Source organism: Diplotaxodon limnothrissa, linkage group LG17 (assembly GCF_057381915.1).
Source record: "Diplotaxodon limnothrissa isolate DT_005_m linkage group LG17, D_limnothrissa_male_GT1.1, whole genome shotgun sequence".
NCBI lineage: Eukaryota > Metazoa > Chordata > Actinopteri > Cichliformes > Cichlidae > Diplotaxodon > Diplotaxodon limnothrissa.
Window position 1 is genome coordinate 6,684,397 of NC_140612.1, and position 25,527 is coordinate 6,709,923.

Consider the following 25,527-nt stretch of genomic DNA (forward strand, 5'->3'; position numbering starts at 1 on the left):
AAAAACGATAACAAAATAACGATAAAAACTCTGAAAACCATACATTTCACACCCGAGCCTCATCTCTCGACCAAACGACGGTCCGTGGCCCGGCGGTTGGGGACCGCTGCATTAAAACACCTTAACCACACAGTTAGGTTTCAGCCCTCGCTGACTCAGAACAAAGTAAGACAATCAGAGTTCGATTGGTTTTTACTTGTGCAGGGGAAGCCTGGTCAGATTCTCAGAGTTGCAAGCTCTACACCCAAACTCAGACAACTCCAACTCCAGCCTTTTATTGAATGAAAACAGTTACACAACCGCCCATTGTAAACCCCATATGTTGTGTGGTAAAAGCTAAGGCACTGTGTGTGTGTGTGTGTGTGTGTGTGTGTGTGTGTGTGTGTGTGTGTGTGTGTGTGTGTGTGTGTGTGTGAGAGAGTGTATGTGTGTCTGTATACGTGACTTCCTGGTTACAAACGTTTTAACCGCATCTCTAGTCATAAAAGGGCATCTCCCCTCAACCTCGTATATGGCTTAACCTCTTTAACAGTCCACCATTTACATGGTGAGCCCATACTGTAAAGGGCAGGAAGTGAACATTCCTTACCAAATAAGGAAACCAGAATCTTACATAGATTGTGCCTGCAGTTGAAAACTATAGCTAGTAACATCCCCAACATCCTACATGTGGGGGAGGAACAGAAAAATATCTGAACATACAGTTCAAGACAAGGTCCAAGCACAATAATGACAACTTTTAACAAAATCACTCCAACACACACTCCCCTAGCCTGGCACATTGGTTTGCTCCAGGAGCTCATAAGCAGGTGATTGAGCTGCTTTTACTCTTTACAAAGTGAGTACTGTTAACACTTCTCTTTTTACATATACAACTAATTTAGGTTACAGACAAATGTTTAAATGTGAACAGCTCTAACACGGGTTCTTTTCCTGACACAGGTAGGATGGCCAGTCCCCCTGTCTCTTCACCTTTCACGAGTCACTTAAATAACAACCCAAAAAACCTAATAAAGATCACAATCAACCAGTGTGTGTTTTTCTTCATTATGGTTTTTAAATACAAATCAGTCAGTCAATTAATAAAAATACAAGTAAGGGTAATGGAACCCCTGGTCTCCATTACACACATAAATACCATAAAGACACTAAGTCGTAGAGCTCTGAACTCCTTGCTTTTATGATATTTACACTTCTTCTTGGCCTTCTCCTTCACTCTGAGTCACTGCAGGATAAACGCATCAGCTCAGACATTCAATAATTAAAATATGTGTAGGTGACCGTTTGGCAGAAGACGATGTCGAGGCGGTACTGCAGTGACACGTCCGTGGCTATCGTCGGGGCGGTGTCCTGCATCAGCAGGAAGTCCATAGACTTCTTGGCTTTGTTGCTCATCGTGGCTCTGTAGTCCGTGGGCGTGGCCTGCAAAAAGTGTAAATAAACCATCAGAGACCAAACACAAATATGCCTTCTAACCACTAGTTTAGACAACATCTTGCAAAGAGTGTGTATTTCAGAGTGCAGTTGTTTTTAAATTTGACAGAAACAGAAAAAAAGACGGAACAGAAGGACAACAGGGAAAGCAGAAGCACCGACACACTGAAATCTTTTAGGGTCAAGCTCCAGAACTAGCCACAAATCCTGCTGGAAAGAACCTAAAAATACTTAAAAATACTTGCAGAGATCTAATGGAGCCGTTAACTCAAAAGCCTGGTGTCAGGCATGTTCTTTAATAAATAAGAAACGAGCTGATATGTTACAGACCCCAGTCTTTACGTAAAGAAAAAGCTGACATTTAGAGCGGTCTCGCAGCAGATTTTAAAACAGTGACACTGATTTGTGGGGTTTTTGTGCACAAATTTGAACCTTTTTGTTTTATCCATGTCCTTGGACACAGCTTGTGACTTGGGCGCTTTCATATGTACCGATTCATTTAGGTTTGTGCACTGAGGCCAGATTTAGGTATTAAAAACGAGTCAGTCATAACACTTCTTACATTAGTTAAAAAGCTGAGCTTACACTAAACCAACATTTAAATTTCCCCTTGTGGGACTAATAAAGGTATATCATATCATATCATATCATTACTACAGTATTGCTGCAACATTGTAAAGACAAAGATGACACACGGACCAGACATAAAACACTGAACACTTTTTAAAGAAGAGTCATTTAAGAGTATTTTCTCTAGAATAAAGTCGGCTGATATGGTGAAGGAAAATCTGCTCACGAATCCTCCAACTTCTTAAAAGTAAGGAGTGACCTGAGCTGGAAATCAACATGAGAGGGATGACTCAAGAAGAAGAAGAAGCAACAAGAAAAGAAAAACAGAGTTCAGAGTCTAGTTAAGATATTAAGCTGTATCCACAATGTGTGCCAAGAAACTAAGCTTGTCTGTTCTCATGCTAAAGAAATAAAAAATCTGGAATCAGAAAACAGCCAATAACTGCTGATCAACTCACCCACTCCTCTTCGTGCCAGTCCACGTGCAGTGACGACTGGCTGTTGTGACCGCTGTACTTTGCTCTCAGCGTATCCTGGTCATTGCGGAGCACTACTTGTTCAGACTCAGCGGAAGGAGAAGCTTTGGTTGCGATGTACTCGCCCCGTACTGCGTTCAGGGCCTAAATAGCTGAAGCTAGCAGCTTGCAGCCGCACACTGTCACCAGCTGACGGGTCTGAAAGGAAGAGGGTATGAATGAAATATGAAGCGTCCCCACGTAACGTCAAACACTTTTAGTACCTTGTCAGCCAGACTGGCGAGCGATTGGTCTTTGGCAGCTTGAGATAGCCTCTGCATAATAGCTGACCTGAGTCTTCTGCGTGTTGACGTGGGCGATGATCTCTTTGGCTCGGACAGTGTCCTGGGGTATGTGGATGATGACTGAGCTGGAGAGGGCACTACTGCAGGGAACAAAGACACACAGACACGTCTTTATCCAAGCTGGGACTGAGGATACTCTTACACTCACCAGCCACTTTATTAGGTACATGTGTTCAAAAGCTTGTGGCAGCAATTTAGTGCATTTAGTCAAATAAAGACAATAGAGTGGCCTGCAGGTGTATATTTTTGTAATGTTTCTGTCTTATGCCTGAAATATGCTTCAGCAGGAAATATACGCTGTAACTGGAAACAACAGCGTGGAATGGACCGGTTTAGTGTTAAGAGGTGTTACATCTGAAGTTAGAACGTAAATTTCCTGCAGAAATCTAAATCAAGCTTCAGAGGTACTGTTCCAAAAATATAGGGAGGGACGTTACCCACCAGATGTAAAAACAAACACTGTCTGCATGCACATGCCTGCTCTCAACGAGCCTAATCGTGGCTTAGAAAAAACAAGGAGGAGCCGACTGCCGGGGACGGAGAGCGATACCACTCGCTTCACAAATTCAGACCATCTGTGTAGAAGAATTTTAGAAACGTCTCATTAATATTGTCAGGATTTGACTTGTTTTTGATAGACTTTAAAATGACTGAATTTATACAATGAGCAGTATTCATATACAACTTTGTGACAAAGGATTTGCTCATTTTAAGGTAACACACATTTTAGTTCTATATTAGTGAACACATCACCGATGCGCTACGTGCCCTTTTTTCCTTGCATTAACATGATAAGCTGTGCAAAACCCCATTCTTCCAGCTTAAAACTGAAAATACTTTGTTGTACAAATCTTAAGGATAAGATAAGAAGAACTTTATTTATCCCGAGGGAAATTCTTTAGTCATACACATACTCAATGCAGCAAGAGAGACAGAGGAACAGAGGAATAAGATATACCATATATACAATAAGAATACTACTATTACAGTAATATACAGTAGGATAGTGCAAAATACAATATCAAATAACTCTAATGAAGTTAGTTCAGTCAAATGAAAACAAGCAAAGCAGTGCAAGGACTCACCATTCCTCCTCATTTACGCTGATTGGAAAAGTAACAAAAGCAAAATTAAGAGGAAGCCATAAAATGGGAACTGAAGTATTAATGCAGAAATTGAAGAAACAAGATGACCAAAAACGACTGTTTAAATACAAATCACAAGACGAATAAAGCAAAATATAAAAACCCAAAACAGGAGCAGAGGTCATCGCTATGCCATTGCATTTGTCCCTAACCACCAGAATCCCTCACGTTAACTTTTATCAAGTGGAAAAAAGTGAAGCTGGCGTTCATCCTCCAGCTTCACTGTGCTAATGTTATGCTAACAAACCTGTGTCGCTAGCAATCACGTAGCACAACATTATATACCAGGTAGTCCAACTTCAGTAACCCTGTAAACGCCACTGCTGTTTACTTTTCTGTCTTCATTTATGTTGGAAGTGGTAGCAGAGCTGTACGTTTTAATTAGTTTAAAAAATCTCTCAGTCAGAACATGGTATGAAATGTTTAGGTGGAAACTAGCAAGCTAACTTCCTGTTAACTTGTAACTCCGTTAAATTTAATAAATTCTGTTTTCATTGATGCATGGATGTTAAACTTAATTGTTACACCTGGTAAAGCAGCAAGGTTGATGATTTTATTAAAGATGAAAGAATTTAGACCGTTTTTAACTCTCAGTGTTCATCCGACTTTGGGAGCTGAAGCCCACGGAGTTTTGGACCCAGATTACTCCATGAAGCTCCTCACTACGGCAGCCGTAATGCTCTGACAATCCATCAAGCAGTGCAGCTTACCAAAGTAGTACTAAAACATTTTTTAACAGATGTCTGCACGCCAAAATCGGTTCGAGGTCAGTAAGCACAACCAGAATTCATACATAGGCACTCTTTCGATTTTTGAGAAAATTAATTAAGTGTGCCATATAGTGTGGAAAATATGTTATACAGAAGAAAAGAATATTTCCCGATATATATCATTACCGCACGTGCTTCAAATTATACAGCGATATGGATTTTAGGCCATATCGCCCAGCCCTAATGTGACGCCCGACTTTACTCTCAACTTACTGTTTCTTTGCTTCCTCAAACTTCTGGATGAGCTTCCTCAGAACGCCATTTTTAGAAACCCTGGCAGTGAGAGGCCGGTGCTCCGACAGTTACGACATCATATGTCTGTTCTGGAAAGACAAACGAGGATGTTTTAGAGGCACAAAAAGAAGTATGTGTGATCACAAGAAGATTTTTTTAAAATCATATGTATTTGTGTCTAAACCAAAACCCATTTCCCCTGTCCAAATCACGTTTTATGTTTTTAAACCCACTTTGCACAGAGAGGCATGTTTTGAAAAATTATTCTTACAAACGGGGAATGAAACAACTACGCTTAAAATAAAGATGGTATTAGTTTATTTTGTTCCAACCTGTAATTTATTGTAGTTTACTTTTATTTGTTTGCTTTTGGTTTTGTAAAGGTTTGAGGTGTGAAAGAAACTGCAGTGGAGTTTGAAAACAATAAATGGCTGTGTGTGGTTTGAGAATGTGTTTGTGCCGGGGGGCTGCGAAGATTTTCTTGTAAAACAAACAGGGGCCTAGCAAAAAAAAAAAAAAAAAAAAAAGGTTTGGAAACCACTGGTTTAATGTAACATCCTTTTATTTATCCTCCCTGTCCTATATATCCACGTTCAAAGTCATGGGTTTGGTCAATCTAAGGAGAGAAACTTAGACCTCCCTTTTGCCAGCCACCTCTTCCAGCTCATCTGGGGGAAAACTGAATTATTTCCAAGCCAACTGTGAAATGTAATCTCTCCACCGAGCCCTCAGTTTGCCCTGGGGCCTCCTACCTCCAGGACATGCCTAAAACACCTCATGCAGGTGGTGTCCAGAAGGCATCCAAATCACATGCCAGAATCACATCAGCTGCCTCCTTTCGATGTGAAGGAGCAGTGTCTCTAATCCAAATGCCTCCCCAATGACTGAACTCTTCATCCTATCACAAAGGCAAAGGCTGCCTACCCTTCAGAGAAGGGTTATTTTGTCACTTATATCTGCCATCTCATTCTTTCTGTCACTATCTAAAGCTCACGACCATAGTTGATGGTGGGGAGGTAGATTGACAGATAAATCAACAGCTTCACTTTTATGCTTAACTCTTACTTCAAAACAACAGAGCCCCAATCTGTCTGTCAACCTCCCGCTCTGTTCTCCCTTCATTTGTGAATAATTCAATTCAATTCAATTCAATTTTATTTATATAGCGCCAAATCACAACAAAAGTCGCCTCAAGGCGCTACAGAGAAAAACCCAACAATCATATGACCCCCTATGAGCAAGCACTTTGGCGACAGTGGGAAGGAAAAACTCCCTTTTAACAGGAAGAAACCTCCGGCAGAACCAGGCTCAGGGAGGGGCGGGGCCATCTGCTGCGACCGGTTGGGGTCAGAGAAGGAAGACAGGATAAAAGACATGCTGTGGAAGAGAGACAGAGGTTAATAACAGATATGATTCAATGCAGAGAGGTCTATTAATACATAGTGAGTGAGAAAGGTGACTGGAAAGGAAAAACTCAATGCATCATGGGAATCCCCCGGCAGCCTACGTCTATTGCAGCATAACTAAGGGAGGATTCAGGATCACCTGGTCCAGCCCTAACTATATGCTTTAGCAAAAAGGAAAGTTTTAAGCCTAATCTTGAAAGTAGAGATAGTGTCTGTCTCCCGAATCCAAACTGGAAGCTGGTTCCACAGAAGAGGGGCCTGAAAACTGAAGGCTCTGCCTCCCATTCTACTTTTAAATACTCTAGGAACAACAAGTAGGCCTGCAGAGCGAGAGCGAAGTGCTCTAATAGGGTGATATGGTACTACAAGGTCATTAAGATAAGATGGGGCCTGATTATTTAAGACCTTGTATGTGAGGAGCAGGATTTTGAATTCAATTCTGGATTTAACAGGAAGCCAATAATAAGACCTTGAGGTACCAAAATTCTCCATTTGATGCAGCGAGTCATCCCTGACCTGCAGACAGGACTCTGCTCTTTCTTTGCTGAAGACCACGGCCCTTGACTTGAAGGTGCTCACTGTCCTTCCTGCAACTTCACTCTTTGATGCAAACCATCCCAGTTTACATCTAAGGCTGTCTGGGAACGTTTAGAGACAGGACACTCTCAGCCATCTGCTCCAGCACTCGTAGGTGGTTCCCATCAGTGGTTGGGAAGCGGCACATCCTCGACATCATGCCGCCAAACACTGAAGAAACACAAAATTCAGTTAGCTGGGATTAGATGAAGACAGATCTGACCAACGTTTTTCTCTGTGGACTGCCACTCAATCTCCGAGGTAAACAGACACCTCCCATTCACCGGGGACAATCAATTTAACTCAACCTTTTCAGGATATGTGACTGGAAGAGTTAATGAAGCTCTGTAAAATTGTCCACTTCTTTGTAAATGAACCGTCCCATGTTGTGTAGCTCTCTGGATTTTGTACTTATTGGCCTACATATTTATTTAAAATAACAACAGCGTGAAACTCAAAAACTGTTAACATTGCTTTAAAGTTCTCATCTAGTTTATATTTACCTATAAAACCAGATGAGATGACATTGATAATATAACAGCAGTTTTCTCTGCTGAGTTGATGTTGCTGATCAGTGGCTGGACGACAAAAACAAAACATAATCAGAATCAGAAAAATGTATTAATCCCTAAAGAAATGATGTGGTTACACAATGATAATAACATCATAAATGTTGCTTTGGCTCATTGACCTCAGGTATTTGAATTTCTCCACCTATATTACTTCTACTTCCTGCAGCATCTCTGTTAAATCTGTCTCCCTCTCATTCACACAACATCTCTCCAGAACACTCCTCCACCGCTACAGGCCGTCTTTCACCTGTTTCTTAATGTTGTCCACAAACATAATAGACCAGAGACTCCTGCCTGACCTCAACTGTCAACATACCCATCATCATAAAAATGAGAACAAAATAAAGAGCATAGATTCCTTTCAATATTTTGGATTTCTTTTCTTTTGACAGAGGAAAAATTCAAAATAAGATGAACAGTAAAAACAGGTAATAAATAATAAAAATAGAAGCTAAGGAAGATCTTCAGAACACAAATTTGAAACTCAAACACAACTCAAAACTCTAGGACCATGGCACTGAATCCTGTGTGCTGTTTAGCAATAGTTTTAGTTGTATGTTTTCTATCCAGCCTTTTCTTAGAGCAACTGCTCATATCCATAGCAAAGAACTCCTGGTACCAATTATATTTTCATTTAAAAAAAGGAAAAATAAGTGTATTATAATGTAGCTGGGCACTGTCCCAAAAACTGGTGTTTCTTTAAAGATAAAAAGGCCCAGTTTGCATAGAAAATCTTATTTACTCATTTTTGTTGTTTGAGCTTAGTTGTTGTTTGAGCTTAGTTGTTGTTGTTTCTGAGGCAAATTGAATGCAATAGTTTGATCAGTTATACTTTGAGGATCTGTTTGGGTTTAAGTGATGGGAAATGTCTGTATTTGTTGAGTATCTATAATCATTTACTCACAAATCAATAAATCTGAGTTTGTAATTCCTGGCATTTCAAAGCAAGTCAGTCCAATATTACATTACAAAATATCAAATTTTTTTTTTATATAAAAGATTGCACATGCACACCCACACAATAATTTGTAACCATCAATATAGGCTGATAATTCTTATCATAAAGCTAGCACACAGTTGCAGACTTTTAAACAATATGGTCTTCAAGACACCATAGGGAACGCTTAAACTGTTTGATTATAAATTTAAATGTACAAAAAAGGCAGTCTGAAAATCAAGTATAAACATTTAAAAACAATTTTACAAATGGACAAAGTACAAAAAGAGCAACAGTCACTCAAAATGAAGAGAAGCAATGTCTGAGGAAGTGGTTCGTAAATAGGAAAAAGGTGTTCATCAGTTTACTGTAGGTGCAGATGGCGGTCTGGCCGAGAATTGTACAGAAAGCATCAGAATGTTTTGCATACATTCTTGTTTGTTTGTTTTTCTTCTTTGTTTTTGGCAGTTTCAGTTCAACTCTTGTGTATAGAAAATAGTCTAGATTTAAACGGCATGGGAGGATGAAATGGGAAACTGAATGATGTAAGGTAGGAGGAGGTGGACTGTTCCATTTCACACACAAGGATGGACATCTGCACAATCCCTTAGGGCAGCTTTGAAAATGCATTGGCCTTCAATTCATTGTACATTCACTACTCTACATTAAGGTGTAGATATATATATAGATATATCAATATACAGTACTTGTATCCTGCACCAACATAAAGTGGGACACTGAACAGGCATCACTGACGGATTGGCTTGAAGTATTTCAGATCAAATATATTTTGGGTTAGGAGGGGTAGCATAGAGGTAGTCTTGTGTCTCACTGTTTACTACTGTGAAGTCATCAAACCTGTAGCATTTAGTGAAGCTCAGAAGTGTTGCATGTTAGAAATCCACCGCACTGATATTAATCTTTAATAGGGCTGAAAAAATTTGAGAGCAAAGAAAACAACTGCTGTTTAATGCCCTCCGCTACCTTAGTTTAATTGGTCACATGACTGCATCACATGACTAAAATGTGTCATCGTTTTCAAGGCTCCGGTTCGATGGCCACAATGTGACACAAAAACTGTGTTTTCAAATCTATCCGCTTTGGAGAGCGTTTTCAAAACGCTGCGTTTTCCTTGACCGAAAACACCGTCTCAGTGTGGACGGGAGGCCAAAACGGAGAGAAAACGATGTGTCTTCAAACAAAACTGTATTAGTGTGGACATGGCCTGACTCTGACTCAGGCATCCTTTCCTTTAATGTTGGTTTAATGGCCAACATGAACAATAATGATGTTGCCAATGAGATAGCATGAACTCATTAAAAAAGCATGTACTGAGGTCACAGTGTAGGTCAAGTGAGAAGTATGGTCATTTTCCTGCGAGACAATCAAACTTCTTTTTGAATCCAGAGGAGGCACCAATGCTCTCCTTGGCTTGAGTTCAATAAAGACTAAATATCAAAAGGGCCACAAATGCAGTGTGTACTGTGGAGCAGTTGCACTGGATTGCACGAGCTGTAGTTACAGGTGTGGAATGAATCGTCAATGCATTGTCAAAAGAAGAAGCCTAAGGGGATGGATCACTCTGAATCTATTTAATCTGGGTTTTGTCAAGCCTATCCCAAGCCCTTTCACCAACCACAACATTTTTCAATTAAAGCAAGGAAAGAAAGTTTGTATGTAACTGTAGCTGTGTCCATTTTGATGGGATGGGACACTTAACAAATATTTGTTTTCACTCAATTCTGGTCGCTGGGGTTTGGATCTTTTGTGTCTCTGATGGTCAGTGTTTGATTTTTCAACAGGTAAAATTAAATATATGTTACAGATAGTTTTCTGCCTTTAAATATGGCAGCATTTCGGAGCTATTACAACAAATTGCAACCACAACTCCAGCTTGACATACTTACATTGTTTTTCTTTTTCTTTTTTAAACATTTATCTCTTGGATCGTTTTCAGACTGCAGCTCAGCCAAAAGTGGCCCAGTCTGTCCGTGAAACTGCTAATCCCGACTGGCTGTCTGACTGGCATGTCTCTTTGGAGAGAGCAATGCTGGTTTACTCACAGACAAATATTTCATTACACAAAAAAGCAGTTAGGGGGTCTTCATTAACAGAGACAGAAGGATTTGTTTTACAGGATTACCCCATTTGCACTTTTTTAATTACAGCACAGGCCCACAGAACCACCTGGTTTGGGATGATAAAGGAGGCGAAGAGGAGAAACTGAGGCTGATTAGACCAGGATTCAGGATTTGTGAATATATTAAATTACATTTGGGGTGACATCCAGCAAAGTCCTAATCACAACAGGAAGACTGTAGGGTTCCACATCTGGCTTCAAAGACTTTGACTGAAATTTCTGTTGGCATATAAACAGAAGGAAACATGGCTATTACCTGTGGAAGGGTTAAACCAAAACCATCTTTGAAGCCTTCTTCTGTGAGCTTACACAGTTACATATATACAGAATGGTGTTCTGGTAGAGTAGGTGCCTCGGTGCGTGGGAACTAGAAAATACAACAAATGGATTTTGTCATGCTGTGTAAATAAAGCCAAAGCCAGATTCAGTTAATGGAGCATACACTGCAATCACTAAGCATGGGTGTTGGTAACACAAAGATATTTACAGTGAAAGACTGAAAACAATAAAAGCTTCATATAACACTGGAGTCGTGGTCCACCAGTACAGGACGACAGCTGGACATATAAACAGATCCTTCCTCAAGCGATACTCAGGCTTCCATAAGGTTATAAGGAAATCTGCTCATGTATGATGCAGAATGATTGTAGTTCATTCTTTAAGTGTAGGATGTGGATACAAGTAGAAAGGACTTGTTTGCTGGGTGACAGATGAAAGGGGAAAAGCTTTGATAGCATGGCAAAGAGTTAAGGTTGCTCTGTTTTCATCTGAAGGCGGAGTCCCATTAAACTAACCAAATGACTGAAACGCAGAAGACATTAGGTCATTAGGTAATAAATTGAATAAAATGAATTTGCATCACGATTTTCCATTTTTGCTCCGGATGGAGCAGCAGGAGACGCCTCCACAAAGATCTCTTTGATGAAGAAAGTCTAATTTAATTTTGACAGTAATTTGGCTGTAATAACAATCAGTCACTGCTGTAAGATATAAAAAAAAAATGTAATCATGAAATATGTAAATTAACACTGATGCAGCATCAACCTTAGTTTACTAGTCATGGTAAGGTGACTTATGGGAGGTATGAGGCTGCATGTCAGTGGTTGTGTTACATCACTGATAATTTATGGGACAGGGGTGGGATTAAATAAGTGTATACTTCTTCCCACTCCCTTTCAACATGTAAATTAATCAGAATGTTTTTTTGTATGTAATTTGTATAGTATTTTTTTCTCTCTTATTTCTTTTCTAAATGTACTTGTATATTGTTCACATGTTGAAATAAATTACCAATCAATCAATCAATCAATCATTGCATGAGTGTCCTTACCGCAGCACTCTTCCCAGCTGGCCCTGGGTCGCCTCAAACCACTTGGAGGGAATGTTTTGGGTACAGCTGCTCCTCATACTCCTCTTTGCCTCAGACAACAGCATCATCGTGTTAAGGAAAAAAGACATCATCATTTATCTGATGTTTAGGTCTCATCAGAAAGATGAAGGGAGCAGCAATGTTTCAGGGTTGGTGCTAACTTCCAGTTCAACTTATGACTGTGGCTCATATTTAGGCTCATAATTTAACTGTGGAAACAGTAATTAGCACAACAGGACCATCGTAAGACAAAATGTGACACTTGATACCACTTTCTCAAGAACTCTAAGCACCAATTACATTTGATAACATGGAAGTGCAGAGGAGAGATCCTCCACGACTAACCTGATTTTCTGTCTCGATGACCATGGCGCCGAGGTGATTACTCAATTGTAAAAACAGAAGGAATTTTAGACATAAATAACCTCTGAGTTCCAGCTGACATGAACTCATTGGCAGCTTCTGAGCTTGAGCCTCGGAGTCTCTGGGCAGCCATCCATCAGCAGACAGGAAACGCTCCAGGGACAAACTAGCTGGACCCAGTCTGGTCCAGCAGACTTGCCTGAGTGAAGTCTCCTCATTTGCATCTCAACCTGGTATTGAGTGAAGGTGATGGGTGGGGGAGGGGTGTCAGGAATCTCACAGGAGGCAACATGTGAAGAGAGAGGCTGGCACAGTATACGTACAGCCATCCCATCACTTACATAACTCGGGTTGCGGGGGAGCCTATTCCCCTATTCATCGCTAACAGGCCCCTACTGTGCAGACACAATTTCCCAAAATGTCAAACTGTTTCTTTTAGAATCAAGAAAAAAAGAGGACAGACATCCATTCAAGCCTTTATCTCCAGGAAAAGGGAGACCTATCATAATCACACATCTGATCTCCACGGTGATCCTGCACATTCGGCTCAAGGTCCCTTTCAAGTCCATGTACCCAAAACGCACTCGTTGCTTTTAATCCAAACCAAGGCTTTTCCACAAAAGCGGTTTTGTTGGGACTGCAGTAATGCGTTTGTCACTGATGCAAGAACAGATTAAAAAAAGGAGCGTTTTCCAGAACACTGAGCTGTACAGTTGTATCACACCCAGACATGCTAACCATACAAACATGCATATTTTTTGTTGCCACACATTTTCACCTGACATAAAAACACCTGCTGCCCACTGTTTGTCTTTTGAAATGAAGGCTAATGTTGCAGCCCAGACAATGGTGTTGCAAATAACACATTTACAGTCTCTGACTGAAGTTTTGCTACACAGCTAGAAATCTGAGGAACAGCTAAAACTGCTTTGAGTATTATGGTGAGTGTTCCCTTTTATGGCACTTGCATTGCTCCACCATGATTACATGCTGCTGAAGCATTAACTATCCCCACAGAGAGTGGGTTGATTTCTGTGCAATCAGACTTTAAGAAAAATACTGGGTGGTCTATCCCATGGTCAAATGATTCATTGCACATGTCAGGGGTATCACACATAAGAATCGGAATCAGCCTGGCAAAGACTCTAATCCGGCTCACTGGTTGGCTTTGGAAAATAGGAAGGAAGACATGAATTTTGGACATTTAACTGTATTTTCAAAACAGGTTTTACAGTTTTTCTTACTGATAAAGACCTCCTCTATAGCCATCTTTACTACACCAAAGTAATTAAAGTAATAGATACACAATTAACGACAGAACTGTTCATGGCTATTAATTGTATACTATAGAAATTTCTGTTTTGTTTCGTTTTTTTACAAAGTAGTATATTTTCTGTGAATATAATCAAAACTTTGTGTTGTGTAGGATTTCTTTATCATGTTGACAAACTGAAATGTACTGCAGAAATTGTGCTCCTTTATCGCCGAGATAACATGCGTAGTTAAACTTCTTTGCGCCGACAAAAATTGGAAATTTCACTGGTCCAGCCCACTAGAGATCAAAGTGCGCGGTGTCTGGACCTATGATGTCAAACGGGTTTTACATCCCTGGTATGTGTCAATTTATTCCAGATATAAATGAACATTAAAAAGTGGTTTTCAGATGGTCCCTGTGATAGATGGCTCACCCATGCAGGGCTTAACCTGCTTTTTTTCTTTGAATGACAGTGGGATGAGTCGATGAGGAAACAATGGTGGAATGGGTTTTCAGATGCTGTTCATTGTATTATAAATCATTCATTTTTTTATTCTAACATTATGGCTAACTGAGGGACTATTTAATCAGTAAAACGTCATATAATAGAAGAAAGAAATCTCATCACATCTCTCAAAGTCTATGCTGACATCTTCAAATTGTCTAACCAAAATGTCAGAGGTCCTATAGTGAAAACTCATGACTATGATACAAAATGGCAGCAGATCAGTACCTTTTGAAGTGCTGGAAATAGAGTTTGTTTAAAATTTGTACTTTTTACAGTAAACCCTTTCATGCATGAATTATGACAACCTCAATCAAGATTTTCTCGTACTCATACTCAAGTATTTGTACTCATCTTTAGGCATGAAAAAAAGATTTCTGAACTTCATTTTTTTAAACATGTGCTTTTCAAAGAGTTTGTTACAACAGACATTTTAACTTATGAATTTGACACACAAATAAATAATATACGCAGTGTAAAAACTATAAAATAACAAAAATATATATATATTTAAATATGACAATATAATAGTCTCTGACTATATAAACTATCACACACTGATGTTATAGTTTAACATCAGTCACTGCCACCCACTGGCTGTCCAGTGGGTGGCAGTACAACAACTGATTAATTATTTTGTTCATGCACGTTTGTAAAAATATTCTGAGAACACAACATTCTGTTCCCTCAATAAGAGCACAGTCAAAATAACATCTGACACATTCACAATCACAGAGACACGAAGCCCCAGAAGAAGACAGAAAAAGTGTGATTTAGACAAAAAACGCTGTCATTTCTTCCTGTAGACATACAGCACCTGTGGACAGTATTGTTTTTGGATCATCTGTTTTACACATTTTACATATATGTATAAAATACGTTTTATATATAGAATTTTATGCCCAACAAAATGCATTTTTTCTTTTCCTATTAGGGTGATTTAAAACAAGTTGGAAAATCTCTTTACCTTTTTTTTTTTTTTTTTTTTTTTTTTTAATTTAAATGACATCAGAAACAGCAGTATGCGACATTACGTGATGGCAGAGCTTCAGTTCATCCTTTGTCATTTTTTTTTTTTTTTTTTTTTTTTTTTTTTAATAAATAGGACAGGGGGAATGAATGAGAGAAAGAGGGGGAGAGAAAGAAAGAAAACCAAAGGGGAGAAGAGACGGTGAGAAGGGGGGGGAAGAGAGAGAAAAAAAAAAGAGGAAGAACTCCTGGGTCACCTGTATGGAGAAAAAAAAAAAAAAAAACAAACAAACAGAGGAGACAGCAAACAACAAAGAGCAACATAATAATAGAGAAAACAAAGCACCATCACAATAAACTAGCTAGTCATAGATATCAATATTTACTAAATAATAAACGATATTGTGCAGCACGCAAGATAGACAGCGCACAGTGTGCTTTGAGGCAGCAGCCAAGAAAGCTTTAGTCCGCGTCTGTGAATACCCATGTGTGCATACCTGTGTGGATCAGCATGCTTGCATTCCAAAGGTTTCTCCATGTAATGATCTGCTAGGGAGTGTGGGGGGGCCACAGCCCCGTCCTCCAGGGTGTGAAGCGGGTATGGAGGAGATCAAAACTCCAGACATCCAGAGGCCCCCAGAACACAAGAGACCATGGAAGACCAACAGAGGGGCAGCCGCGCCACTGTTCCAGTAAGAGCTGAGGAGAGTCCCAGATGAGGGCTCGCCCAGCAGCCGCGGAGCAGAAGTCAGGGGGAGTTGCAGTGACGCGCCCGTGAGCTCCGCCGGCCCCCAGCTGTGCCTGAGTGACCGAGCCCCAGGCCAAGAGGCCGGGGGCACCCCACCTCCAAAGGGGCCCGAGCGAGCCCCAGGCCCCAGGCCCCGACAAGCGGCCGCCAAGGAGTGAGCCGGTGTGTACCCGGACGCCCACCCCCAGACACAAAGAACCACCAACACACCGACACCTGAGGGAGTCCGCCACTGGCAGGGGAAGTGGTGGTAGGGGGAGATAGGCCTCCAAACCTTGGAGGGCCTGAGGTGTCCCCAGAGAGGTGGCGTCTGATACCCAACCTGACATATAGACACAGACATACAGGCACACACAGACACAAACATCCATTCCCACCCTCATGCTCTCATATGCACTCACTCCACACTCAACCAACGTGGAGACAGACATAAAGAGACGCTGTACACACAATCACACTCCCCAAGCGTACTCTACAAACCGGGTCTAGGTACCCTTGCCCCTGGAGGGGGGAATTGCACCCAGACCCAGGTGGTGTTACCCTTTTCCCTGCGGTGGGGAGAGGCAGACCACCCCGACTCCGCAGCAGCAGGGAGGCCCCACACCCCAGACCGCAGTCGGACGGCCAACTCCTCCTACTAGCCCTCCCGCTCCAGCAGGCCGCAGAGAAAATCTCTTTACCAAATTAACCTCTATGCCTTTGCCTTATGTAAATATGTAAATATTTAAATATGTAAATGTTATTTTGTTTTTTTTTTCAGTCTGCAAAAGCAGAAAAGGTGCAGCATTAAGTTGAATATGTAGCTTGTGCTCTACAGATAGTTTTTTTTTTTTTAAAAAGCTCTTATTTTGCTTCTCATCAGCATATTAATAGTCGTGTATGTTTATGCATGTTTGGAAAGAAATGAATCGTTTCACAGTGACTCAGAATCTGCAGGATCCAGGGGCCCGACCAGCCTCCCCCTGCTGCCTCAGGCCAGGAGGGGCCCCAGCGTGGAGTGGGATCTTAGACTTCAGGGCTGAGTGGAACCAGACAGGGTTTTGTCAGAAAGGAGTTGAAGTGGAGATGGGAGGGGTGGGCGGGGTGAATAGGCAAAGAGTGGCAGGCCTTGCCCTTGGAGCCCCACAACTGATACACACAGATGGAAAGCATTAGCCCTCCATTCGAGCACAAAGATGGATGGATTATTAGATAGAAAGTCTGAGTGGAGTTGGAGAGGAGAGAAGGAGAAGAAGGAGGAAAAGGGGTGTGAGTGTAGGCCAAGAGACTGAGAGGAGATGAGACGTGCATTCACATGTAAAAATGTCGAAGAACTTTGACATGTAAACAGTACATGATAATTAAAAAAACCCCAACACATATGAGGAGGAAGGAGGAAGACCATATAGAGACCGGATCTTAGTAGAAACGGTTTGTGCTGATTCAGTTTAGACATGCTTTGATCAAGTCAACATATACATATACATATACATTTGTCCAGGATATTTATTCAGTAATCAAAGTCCACATATGTAACACAGGTGATGGAGTGCTTTTCCACTGATACTGAATTTTTATAGGTGAGGCGTCTTTCCCCACCAAAGTGGATCAGTTTTATTCCAGCCTTTCTTGCAGTGTCACCTACAATCTGGAATCTGTATCACCCTTTTCCAACTTTTTATTAAAGCTACGGCCAGCTACGAGATATTCAAGACTGAGACGCCACAAATAATTTTTTTATATGAACGTAACTTTCTAAAATATCTCTTAGTTATAAATGCTTTGTTGATTGAAGTCTTTACCATCACTTTCATCACTGAGGACTTACAGCCAGATCTTCTAAGCAGGTACAGTATGTGGCTTAAAAAAGATCTTTCACAGAAACATGCATGCATGAATCTGTCTTTGTGTGCATTTGTATACATTATAAGTGAGTCACTCGCTAAAGGCTGTGACCTTAATCCCAGAGCTATTTATGCACGCTGTCTCTGCACATAAACATAAGCGTTCTCTTTACTTTTACATGCTGTGTGTGTGAAGATACCTATCTCTTAACCTCTAACAGATGTTTCTTCACTAAATCTAAGCGTAGCATTTAATACACACCTAGTTTAATTATCCACTTGGTCTACCTTAGTCATTTAAATCTCATTATTTATTTATTTTTATTTTTGGTTTGACCAAACAATCATACTTACTCAAAACATTTTAAGTGTAAACTAAAGGTGTAGAGATGATTATCATGTCATTACTAGAACAAATAAGTGGAAAAACAGCATGAATTTTTTTTTGCTACAATAAATAAATAAATAACCTGGGAAAGGTAATTGCATGCTCTCAAAGTCCTGTGCCGTAAGTCCTGCCTCAATCATTGTCTTGATTACCAAGGAGGGACATAGCAAGATTGTGTGATTAAAACTAAATAACATTACATTTTAAGGGGCAGCACGGTGGCACGGTGGTTAGCACTGTTGCCGCACAGCAAGAAGGTCCTGAGTTCTGTGTGGAGTTTGCATGTTCTCCCCGTGTTTGCGTGGGTTCACTCCGGGTACTCCGGCTTCCTCCCACCGTCCAAAGACATGCAACTTGTGGGGATAGGTTAATTGGATAATCCAAATTGCCACTAGGTTTGAATGTGCGAGTGAATGTGTGCGCGAATGGTTGTCTGTCCCTGTGTGTTGGCCCTGCGACAGACTGGTGACCTGTCCAGGGTGTACCCCGCCCCTCGCCCTATGACAGCTGGGATAGGCTCCAGCGCCCCCCGCGACCCTGAAAAGGATAAGCGGAAGCGAATGAATGGATGGAACATTACATTTGGACTGTGAACAATCAATGATATAAGTACACACGATGGGGAGGACCCAAGCCCTAAAATGCTAAGGCAGGCAAGGTAATAAACTTTAAACAGGAATCCAGAAACCAAGCATGAGGAACAACACACAGGGAGCACAAACAAAAAAACAGCTTGGAGCAGGGCAAAGGTGACGAGACAACAAAGATTGAATAAAAAGGAGGGGTAAAAACCAGAAGTGAAACTAAAACAAGGCACAGGAGGAAAAAGTAAAGCGGGACTAGTACGCCAAGACTAGTACTAAACCGGACAGGGGAACATGGATTGACAAATCTACTTATGCACAGAGGAACTCAAGACAGGGAATAACGAGGAGAGCAGAAACACCAGAAGCATCATCAGAAGAGGAACCAACATTTAAAAAAGGAAAACACACTTTAAAGCAGAAAACAGTATCTGGAGACTGGCTGATTTATTTAAGTGCCCAGTCACCCAGACTGCATCAATGACCAGACTATTATGTTTATAACTCAAGATACAGTTAGTTGTTTCTTGAGATTATATGATAGATGAAAGGGTGTTGTACCTACAGATATACTTCATCCTACAGATTGATTAGTGTGTAATTATATTACATAACAAATTATTAATTATATATTCTCATAAACTTAGAGTTAAACCAATAAAAATACATAGCGGGAGGTTTCTGTAAGCTCCCACATTGCTCCCATCTTTGTCCCAACTGACAAAGATGGACTTCTCCATTCTGCCTAATCACACTTTATGTATGTGGCTAAAGATCAAACACAGACATAGCACGCCAAAGGCGGAGGATATAAAAAGTCTTTGGCATTCATGTGCAGCAGAGGCAAATTTTAATTAATGCCTGCACCTTCAATCTCAAGATACAGTCCTGATCAAAATGTTTTGTCTCACTCCCATTTCTTCTTGTGGCATGTTGAAGCTCTACTTGGAACCTTGTTAAGATCCAACAATGCAAAATATGATTTTTTTTTTTACCATTTTTCAAGTGGTCTTAAACTTTTGATCGGGACTGTATATGAGTATCTGTATCACAATAAGGACTGTTTATTTTTAAAATGACTGAATCATTTTAACCTGAACAGTGAGTGCTTCAGATGATGTTACTAACAGCAAGGTAGATAGCTTCATGGACATACAATTGCAGTGGTGGTTAAATGAGTAGTTTGAACACACCTATCCCTTTACTCTCTCATCTTGACCCTCCCAGTGCGATGAGATGATGCTAGATTCCATCCTGGAAAACCAAAAGAAAAATAAAAGGCCCTCTTGACTCACTGTTTACATGCTGTCTCCATAGGAATCTTATGGTAAAGCAGATACACCTTGATCTCTCTGCTGCAATGCTGTTAAGCCAGACATTACCTCAAGAGCCATTCACTGCACTTTGCCTGTATCCCTTGCTTCCCTACCCCTTCTATTCATCTTGCTTTTCTTATACACACCTCTGCTCTTCTTTATCTTCAAAGCCCATTGCAGCCCATTTCATTCTGAAATAAAGGGGCTAAATGAGGCTTCTTTAGCAGAAAACACCCTCAGGGCTCACCTTTCTTTGGTAACGAAGGGAGTGGTCATCCTTAGTCTTTTAGATCTATCGCCATACTGGATTTACTTGTCGCTTTTAAGATTCTGATTACATTAAACTATGGGAAAAAAAGATGTTGAAATAAAATAAAATAAAAGTTTAAAACTATTTCCCTAAACCATTCAAAATATTTTCCATCCATCGTCTTCACTTCAACAGAAACCATAGTTCCTAGAAAAGCCACTTGAGGCTGGCTCCAATCTCACTTCCCAGAGATTCCAAAGGAACCTCCAGAGCTGAAAACTTAAGCCAGTACAGAAGGGCCAAAAATGGCAGTTTCCCTACAGTCGGTGCCATTACAGCAGTTTTGCACCAAATAGGTGTCAGTCCCAGTTCATACAATAGATTAGAGCCCTGCACTGGGACCAGACGGTTAAAATAAGACAGCATGTCCCGAGATTGTCAGCTGGGTGGAGAGTATAACTGATCTTACTAATTATGTGATATTACTATGTGTTAATATGCAAGAGGTCCGCCCCCTAGTGTCAGATCTCTCATATGACTCTGCGGCTCAGTTCATCTTATAGCAGTGTTTTTGCCAAAGCACGCTGCTGTTTGCAATTAAAATGCTTCTTACGTTCACCAAACAGCAGCTTCTTTCTAGAAAAGCTAATGAAGATGTGGAATATTTAGCACCTAAATATCCAGATGTTTTCCTCAAGAATCACAAAGAAGCTTAAAAAATAGTGAATAATAGACTGAATTCAACAGATGGCCAGAAATCTGGCTGCAGATTTCTCATATTTTGATATTGTTTTGCCTTCCCACAAATGGCCAAAATAAAGTTCATTCAGACACAATATTAAACAGCTTTTTAGAATTTAAGGAAAGAAAAGACGGTGAAAAGATTCAAATTGAAGGTTGACTGATTAGGGGTTTTTTTTCCTAATCAGCTTGTGAGATAAAATTCAACACTCCATAAGAAGGTTACATTTGAGTATTAGGTAGGAAAAGTCTGCCCAATAGAACATTATTTTCATTTTGATATTTTATGTTTCTGAACCATGATTCTAAATCACCCATGGATGTTAGCAAGAACGGTCACATGTCCACATGGTACTCTGCCCTACGGCAAATGTTGATTGAACTTCCTGACAATTAGCTGCAAACTTCCCCAAAAAACTAATGGATGGAAAATAACCATTGCTTGCACCTATAATATAGTCACCCAGAAGCTAGTAAACAGGATTTTATTAAAGGACTAGGAATTAAAAAGGGTGCATTTGATAGCAACATCAGTTGCTCAGTCAGCAAGCACATGGTGTACCAGTACTGGATGTACAAATTGGTTTTCTGGATGACACGATGCTGGCATCTCCCATCAGCGCAGATGTTGGTTTCTATCAAATACAGATGCCTCCTTTCTTCTCTTCTGTTTCCTGTGCACTCCTCTCTTTGGTTGCACTTGCATGCGTAGCAAATGGTTTTGGTTGATGCCTTGGGAGAAATTACATTAAATGGTGTCAGAGCGCGGAGTGTCTGATGTAGGAGTCGTGAGGGTTTACTGCTGTGCTACCGCTGCTCACAGAACACAATCACAAAACAAACTGTTCCAGACCGGCAGCAGAAAATGTTTTGAGCAGTCTGAAAGTCTACATTGCTGCTAATGACCGACTGTCTTCTCTTTTCCTGCGAACACTCGCAGGCTCATGCTTGACAGGGGGAAGAAAGGACACCTGCACTGCAAAATGGAGCTTCAGTTTTGGTTTGTTTTTTGCATGACTAGTTCATTCAAATGACAGAATACTTATTTAGTTTGTTGGTAATTATATTTTATCTCTGCAAAAGGGAAGAACATTACTAAATATTCTGATAGCATTTTCTGGTCCATGAGTTCATTAACCCTTTCAGGCCTTTAAAGGCAATGAAGCAAAACACCTAGATCAGAGCTGAGCTCTGAGGTTGAACCTGGCAGCGTTGAATGGACAGAAACATAACGTCCTAGAGGTGTTCTAGAACATTTAGGTTAGGTAAGTGTGAAGTGTCAATGATATCAATTGATCCTGGTACCTAATGGCATTCAGAGTCCTGTTGTCTAGGTTGAGCCTGTTGAGGTCATGAATATGCCTCCACAGACCATCACTGACCCACCAGCAAACCGGTTATGCTGAACAATGTTACAGGCAGCATAACATCCTCCACAACTTCTCCAAGCTCTTTCATGTATGTCACATGTGCTCAGGGTGAACCTGCTCTCATCTGTAAAAAGCAATAGATGTGGACCTGCTAATTCAGGTATTCTGAGGCAAATGCTAATCAGACTCCTCTGTGCCAGCAGTGAGCAAAGGGCCCACTAGATGATGTCTGGCCTTCATAAGTCTGTTTCTGATTATCTGGTCAGAGACATCAACACCAGCGGCCTGCTGGAGGTCAGTTTGTAGCTCTGGCAGATACTGCGCCTGCTGATGGAATAACGATCTTGTGCTGTTCTCATAGAGTAGCCTCCTTTCTCCTGGAATGTCCTCCATGCTCGTATGACTTTACTGGCAGACACAGTCTGTATGTCTGTATATGTAGAACATTACATCTGTTATGACATTCATATGCTGGATGACAGTCACTCTGGTTCACTTATTTTATTTTTTTTCCCAATTCAAGGTGAAAGATCTGAATTTGAGCCTGAAAGAAATGAAGTGAAGCAGACAAACACACACCCGGAAAGGCTACACAGGAGCCATTTTTTCATCTTTGACTATTATTTCCAACTGTTTCCAGTTGTGACTACAGTAATCAAACAGCTAAAGGGCCCCACCACTTGGCCAACAGTGGTCACTGCAATTACAAGGCAAAGACATTCAAAACTGTTCTCAGAAATGGTGATTTGGTGGCCCCCAGTGGATTCACATTGCTATTACAAGTCTGTATTCTTAAAACGGATCGATCATACAACAGAAGCAGCGGGATTTACCAAACATTATTTAATAAATGATTTTGCAATACAAAACATCTGTGCAAAAATATTCAGACAAAATACAAAGCCAAGGCCTCTCTTGATCAATATGCATGTAAACCTGTTATGGGTACACTGGCATTGAAATATACATATACTTTTGTTTCTTCTTACCAATAAAAGACAAAAAAAGGCACTATAATGAATTTTTGCCAAATACAAAAATACCTAAACTTGATTAAGATTCACAGTCTTGTGTACAAGTGGTTTGTGCACTGCTATATTAGTACATAGACTACATAAAAAAAGATGACTGTAGCCACAATGACGGCACCCAATGGTTGAAACCTTCACTTGAGCATTTTCACTTTTATTATTTTATTCTATTAGACTCTGTACACTCATACGGTAGCCATGCCTTATACTATTCTCTGCCTTATTAGCAATTGTCAGTGACAGCATCCTTAACAAAATGAGAAACGTCCTGTATTAAATAAGGCTTCACTGATGTCAAAAATCAAGTGAGAAGTGGACTGGACTGGGGGAGTCGCCCCCTGTTGGCCATCAGTGCAGACTGCGTTGGCCTTGCTTTTTTAAATCTGGAAGCAAAGTCCAGCTTATATATACAGTCTATGTTAGTATTCGTACATCATTTACATTGCTGGGGCTCATGGGTAAAGATGCTTAGGTAGCTCACTCTGCTTTAGATAAATAGAATCACAAAAACACACAGAGAGGAAAGGCATTTGAAAAATACACTCTCAAATGATTTCAAATAGCATGGACACAAGAGCACACCCTTCATGCTGCTAATAACAGCCAACCAGCTTCACTACTGACCTCTACTCACTTGAATGCTGAGGAAAACTAAAGAGCAGTAGGATTTATAAAGACAACTGAATTTGATTTTGATGCCATTTTTGCAGCTACTTTTTTCTTGTTGCTACATTTCACGTGTCCACTTACTTTACAACTCAGAAATGCACTTTATTCTCTGCATGTCCTCAGTAAAAACAACCCGGATGTGTTATTGCTGTAGTTAAAACATGCACTCAGGAACATTCGCACCCATTGATTGTTGACTTGACACATTACTGCTGGTTTTCTGACTTTTGTTTTTAGGGAATGAAAGAAGCTTCATATTTGGCCTCTCATAAACCATCGTGGATGGCTGAGGCATAGTTTGTGCGGCTACGAAACTGAGACTCACCAAACACACACTTCGTCATCCTTCACTGGGAAACAGACAAAACGGTCAGACTTTTTTTTCAGGTCGTACTTTTTCTGTTAAAAGCTGCACGTGCTGAGCTCCTTGTCAGAATCCTGTACATGTTAATACAGTCGCCACTTGGTGTGTTAAAAACAAGTTGCAATAATATCGCAGCACACCTAATTTGCAGTATCCTTATTTAGATGCAACATTCTTCTGTCTATGTACATGGCTGGGATCTCATAAGCACCTAACTACTATAAGCATTATGCATTTGAACCCTTTTACTTTTATTATTCTTCCATGTTTTGCTTCTTTTTCTTTTTTCTTTTCTTTTTGCACAATACAGACGTATAAATACAAAGAAGGGAACAGACCAGGACGAGGTATCCAAATTAAATTTGAACTTTTTTTTCCCCATCTCCAAAATGAAATCCGTAAAAACTTTCGGAAAAAACATAAAAGACTGTATCCAATCAATTATGCGGCGAATGAAGTGTTTGCCCTGAGAACGGTGTGGGTTAGCTGTGGAAGGAAGCGAGTGCTTTGTGATGTCTTTTGTTCATCTGCAGGGGGCCCTCTTGCCAGTTCTGAAGTTAGATGCGATGTCTCCCGGAGAAACAAAACTGGGGGGGGCGATGATGAAAAGAAATGATACTTAAAGGGAGGCCGATCAGATAAACTTCCATCTTCACTGTGTCCGGTCTTCTTGTTGCAGATGTCTCAGACAGCGTGATGAAGTTGGAAAATAAAAAAACAAAAAAAAACAAAACACACATTCAGCTGTCATTCTCAAAGGGACTTCTTAGCACCTGCATTAGTGCTTTCATAGCTGTTGGCAGCATGGGAATTATGCATGCTAACATAAATGTTACTGATTGGTTTATGAGGGCCAAGGAGGCATCATTTATTGGAGCAGGCCACTGTTGATCGTTTTTATAAAGTTACTCGCCGTTTCAATTCGCGCTCCCTTGGATATTTGATTTTTTTGTGTTGACAAGCAAGCCAATGAACTAGTTTAGAAAAAAAGGCACCTGAAAGTCATCACATGAATATCCATGTCTGCCTGACATCCTGTAGGAAAAAGTCCATCGAGTGGGAATTGTTTAGTTTTTTTTTGTCTGATTGGAACACAAACTGTTGAATAAGGCCACGGGAAGAATGTTTTCACCTTTAAAGTGTTTTACTTAATAAAAAGTTCATTTGAATATATATCT

General features: G+C 40.5%; 1 protein-coding gene across 1 annotated transcript; it reads right to left on the minus strand.

Moving 5' to 3' along the window:
• Positions 1–1,210: 1,210 nt before the first annotated feature.
• Positions 1,211–12,041, minus strand: LOC146614567 (inositol polyphosphate-4-phosphatase type I A-like). The gene is made up of 4 exons (XM_085376618.1): positions 11,935–12,041; positions 2,811–2,904; positions 2,463–2,624; positions 1,211–1,422 (listed from the first exon to the last, which is right to left on the minus strand). The coding sequence occupies exons 1-4, from the start codon at positions 12,039–12,041 to the stop codon at positions 1,255–1,257; spliced, it is 531 nt and encodes a 176-aa protein (XP_085232744.1). The 3' UTR covers positions 1,211–1,254.
• Positions 12,042–25,527: the final 13,486 nt, after the last annotated feature.

Bases quoted from the DNA above. Each gene is read 5' to 3' on its own strand.
- LOC146614567 (XM_085376618.1), bottom strand. From the start codon at position 12,041: ATGATGCTGTTGTCTGAGGCAAAGAGGAGTATGAGGAGCAGCTGTACC. The intron at 2,905-11,934 runs GTAAGGACACTC...TGTTCCCTGCAG, and splicing joins CAGCTGGGAAGAGTGCTGCG to TAGTGCCCTCTCCAGCTCAG. The intron at 2,625-2,810 runs GTCAGCTATTAT...TCAGCTATTTAG, and splicing joins TCAACACGCAGAAGACTCAG to GCCCTGAACGCAGTACGGGG.